General features: G+C 61.3%; 1 protein-coding gene across 4 annotated transcripts; it reads right to left on the bottom strand.

The window, feature by feature from the left end:
* Positions 1-433: 433 nt before the first annotated feature.
* On the bottom strand, positions 434-3,741 carry SLC10A3 (solute carrier family 10 member 3). Of its 4 annotated transcripts, XM_023199606.1 has the most exons (4): positions 3,650-3,706; positions 3,366-3,417; positions 3,020-3,053; positions 434-2,209 (listed from the first exon to the last, which is right to left on the bottom strand). In XM_023199606.1, the coding sequence occupies exon 4, from the start codon at positions 2,066-2,068 to the stop codon at positions 635-637; it is 1,434 nt and encodes a 477-aa protein (XP_023055374.1). In that variant the 5' UTR covers positions 2,069-2,209; positions 3,020-3,053; positions 3,366-3,417; positions 3,650-3,706; the 3' UTR covers positions 434-634. The 4 variants fall into 4 exon arrangements, with proteins under 4 accessions (XP_023055374.1, XP_023055372.1, XP_023055375.1 ...); XM_023199604.1 differs by lacking the exon at positions 3,020-3,053 and having other exon boundaries at positions 3,650-3,741; XM_023199607.1 differs by lacking the exon at positions 3,650-3,706 and having other exon boundaries at positions 3,366-3,643.
* Between the last annotated feature and the right edge of the window lie 366 nt (positions 3,742-4,107).

The following is a 4,107-nucleotide window of genomic DNA, read 5'->3' as shown; positions in this document are numbered from 1 at the left end:
GTTGGGAGCAGGAACCAGTCGGGCCAGGTTGGCGTCATCTGGGAGCTGGGGGATGGAGAAGGAAGGGCCAGAAGGTACGCTCGCCCCCACAGACTGCCTGGACCACCCCACGCGCCGTTACTGCTGGCGGAACATGGCCCTGCATACCCACAGACGGCCCGCCCCGGCTCACTGCCTGGTGGCTTTCTGCCTCCTCCTTTCTGGTCTGGCTGCGAAACACCCCACTGAGCTTGAGAGGGGTGGGAGGCCAGCCTCTGTCCTCATCCTCCCACCTCTCCTACAGTGGGGACACGCCCGGGAAGGGCTGATAGAGAAAGCCTGTGCAGGGGTCACCGTGTCACCCAAGCTGGCCCTCCACCCTGGTCCACACCTACCCAGCACACACTTTCTACCCCCACGCCCAGGCCCCAAAGGGCAAAGATTAGAAGGGACCCAAGCTTGCGTCTCTCTTTTATTGAAATATATTTTCTGGGCAGCGCCCACCTACCTAACTCAGCATGGCCTCTGTGGCACTGAAAGCTGGAGAATAAAAAATCAGTAAAAAAAATAAGCCTGGATTTTTCTGAGTGCATAGTGCATGAGAACTTTGGTGGAGTGTGGGGGCTGGGGCTGATGAAAGCTTGACCCAGAGGCCTCAGGGAACTGGGAACAGGCTACTGTAGATGCAGTGGCCGATGACCAAGGCCAGCATCTCAGAGGTGCCGCTCAGCGCCACAATGAAGGGGGCCTGGGAGGCATAGTCAGCTTGAAGGCGGCGGAGGGATAGCTGCAGCATGGCTAAGGCCAGCAGGCTGTTCTGCACCCCTACCTCAATGCTGACCGTCCGCCGCTGGGCCACCGGCAGCTTCAGACATGTGGCCAGGCAGTAGCCCACCAACAGGCCAACCAGGGGCACTGTGATACCCACCAGTACAATGGGTAGCCGGACGCCTGCCAGGATGAAGACCCCCATGCGATAGGCCAGGAAAAGGCCGCCCAGGAGGAGCACAAAGCTGAAGGGCTTGATGACTTGCAGCAGCAGCTGGGAGAACTTGGGGAGCTTGGACTTGATCAGCACGCCCACTGCTATGGGGATGACGATGAACAGCAGGGTGCCCAGGATTTTGGAGATGGGCACGTGGAGTGTTTCATGGATGCTGAGCAGGTGGCTGTAGATGGCTGAAGACAGAGGCAAGAAACCAGTGGCAGCCACCGTAGAGATGAAAGTCATGGAGATGGCCAGGGTGACGTCCCCTCCAAGAAGGAGGCTGAAGAGGTAGCTCCCTCCGCCGCCAGGCGACGAGCAGGTGATGATGAGGCCCAGAGCCAGGGCCTTGGGCAGCATGAAGACCTTGGCCATGAGGAAAGCGTACAAGGGCATGACCAGAAACTGGCCCAGGAGGCCCAGCAGCATGGGCTGGGGGCTCTGCATGAGCCCCTTCAGAACCTCGAGTTCCACTTTGCACCCAAACGAACACTTGTTGACAAAGATAAGAGGCAGGAGCAGGTAGAGTATTGGGTTTTCCGAGAAGTGGGCCAGGTCGGTGCTGAGGGTGGCAGGGGTGTCTTCAGCAGGTGAGACCTTGATGCAGAAGTCTCTCCGCTCCTCGATCAGTGTGGGCGGGGCCTCATGGGCGTCCACGAGCTGGATGTGGAGTGGGGCCAGCCCAGCCAGGCCTGAGTGGATGCTCACCACAAAGCCACCCCCACCTCCCCAGGTTATAGCACTGACGTTCTTGATGGTCAGCACCTCTGTGTCCAGGGATGTAACCCTGAGCATGGGGCTGGGCGCCGTCCTGTTGGCTTGGCCTGGGTACTGGCTGGAGATCACAATGATGCCCTCACTCTCCTCAGGAAACTCAAACTCCATCACAGAGCCATCTCCAATGCTCAAGTAGCGGCCCCCAGTCAGTGGCACAGTGTGACCCCCAGCAGTGCTGAGGCTGCTGCTGGCTGTCCCTCGGGCCCCCCACGGCAGACTGATGAGCAGCAGGGCAGCTCTGAACATGCCTAAGGGACTTGTGCCACCACCCTCGCCTCCCAGACCAGGCCACTGCTGAGAACTGTCCCTGCCCTGCATTAACACCATGGCTCTTCCTGGAGGGCAGATGCGTGCCCAGGCCCTCTGTGGCTTAGGAGAACATCCCCACTGGTGCTGCTGGGTTGTCCTGAGAAGGATTCATGGGTGGGTCCCAGTCCTGTGCTGCCTTCCTCGATGGCAGGGCTCTCCCTGAGGAGGTAAGGGACACAGAGAGGCAGCTGGTGAGGGCGTGCAGTCAAGAACCCAGGAGCATGGGGATCTGGAAACCCGCTGCTAAGAGTAAAACTCAGCAGGGACCCTTGCCCCACACTCAGGAATGGAGAGGCAATGCCTAGTGCTGGCCCTTGAGTGCCATTCCGCTGTGGCTCCCTGGCCTGCTCTACCTGCCCCTACAGTGACTCGATGAGGGTCCTGCTGGGAAGCAGGTCCTCCCTCCCCAGGGAAATTGCCAGAATGGGCAGCAGGAGTGGATCAGACAGAGCCACATGTCTACTGGGGGGCTTTCTTCTCCTTTTGTCAGAGCTCCCACTGGTCCCAGACTTTGAGACCCTCAGAGCCACTGCGATGTATCTCAGAGGCTGTGCTCAGAGTCCAGGGCTCCCCCCATGCTCACATGCGCCCCTACCAGAGCCTCAAACTCCCAATGGAACTATGAGTGTTTCTAGGGACCAGCAGCACCTCCTTCCATTTCTCAATTTGGGCAGCGACCACTGTAGTGTCACATCACCTGCTAGAACTGGGGCAACCAGGATGGAGACACAACAGCTTTACATCACCCCTGTCAGTTGCCTCATGCACTGTTGTGTCCCAGTCCTAGAAGAGGACTGCCTCTGTAGATCCTATCACTTTGGCACTGGCCTCCCGTCATCTGAGACTGGGGTGAAAGGCAGAAGTAGGGAGCAGAGGTTAGGTTAAGCCAAAAGTTCATCCCGGCGAGCCTCCCCTATCCCTAGCTTAGGATGACATGGCCTCTGCTGGCTTGAAGTTCGGGTCACTTACCCTGGAGGCCTTGGTCCAGCCATGTGTCTTATCTCTGAAGAGGGAGGCAGGAAAACCAGTGGGGTGGGAGAAGCAAAGTAGAGGAGCTAAGATGAAGGCACCAGGGCTGAAGCCAGTCAGAAGGGAAAGGCTAGGGGCCATTCACCCCATGCCCCATCCCTCCAGTAGGGCTGGTGGCTCTGACTCACTCCAAGAGGGGTTTGGCCCAGATCCCACACCATTTCTGCTTGAGGGGCCGACAGAGTTTCAGCAGATGCACCCCCAAGTCAGGGGAGGGAGTCCCGGCCCTTCCACACCGGCCAGGTGTTCGGGGTAACTGGCAATGCTGACAGGGGCTCCTCCCTACCTGGGAGTCCGGAAGTTGTCTGACGGGTCGCTAGCAGAGCTCTGGCGCGGACCTGGGAGGGAGGAAAGGAAGGGCACGCCGTCGTCCCACAGCCGGCGACCCGCTCGGGCCGTCTCGGGGTCTGGGGGAGCACCTTACGGCATTCCTGGGCCCCGCGGCCCCGCCAGGCCTCGCGAACGAGCGGCGGCGGCGGCCCTTCCCTGCCAGGCCCGACCGGGCGCCCCAGTGGGCGATCGCGGAGCGGGGTCGGGGCCAGAGGCCGCCTCCCTTCCGGAGGCTCTCACCTGCCACAGCCACGGCGCAGCTCAGCTGCAGCGTCTGCCGGCAGACGCCCGCTAGCTCGGCTCGTTAGGGCCCCGCCTCACCGAGGCCCCGCCCTTCCCCGCCCAGCGCGTCAGGGCCCCACCCCTCCCTCAGCGTCCCGCTCAACTCCAGCGGCTCGCTGGGTTCCGACCGGTTGTGACGTCTCTGGGAATGACGGGCCCGCGCGGGCGCGGGCGCGGTGCGGGTAAGCTGGTCGGCGCCCGGCGCTGCCTGGACCAATCGCTTGGCAGCGCATCTGAACCTGTTGTGATCGCTGGGGCGACCCGCTCTGGGAGCGAGCCCCAGGCACTCCCGATTACGCTGCGACCTCTAAAGGCAGTGGGACAGAGGGTTAGCCGTTAGCAGGGCTGGGGCGCCCGTGGGCTGCTGCTAGGGCTGGGAGCCCGGGGTTAGGGTTTTGGTCATGTTGCCGCTCAGG

Source organism: Piliocolobus tephrosceles, unplaced genomic scaffold (genome assembly GCF_002776525.5).
Source record: "Piliocolobus tephrosceles isolate RC106 unplaced genomic scaffold, ASM277652v3 unscaffolded_7507, whole genome shotgun sequence".
Lineage (NCBI taxonomy): Eukaryota > Metazoa > Chordata > Mammalia > Primates > Cercopithecidae > Piliocolobus > Piliocolobus tephrosceles.
This window is presented reverse-complemented; position numbering and strand designations above follow the sequence as displayed.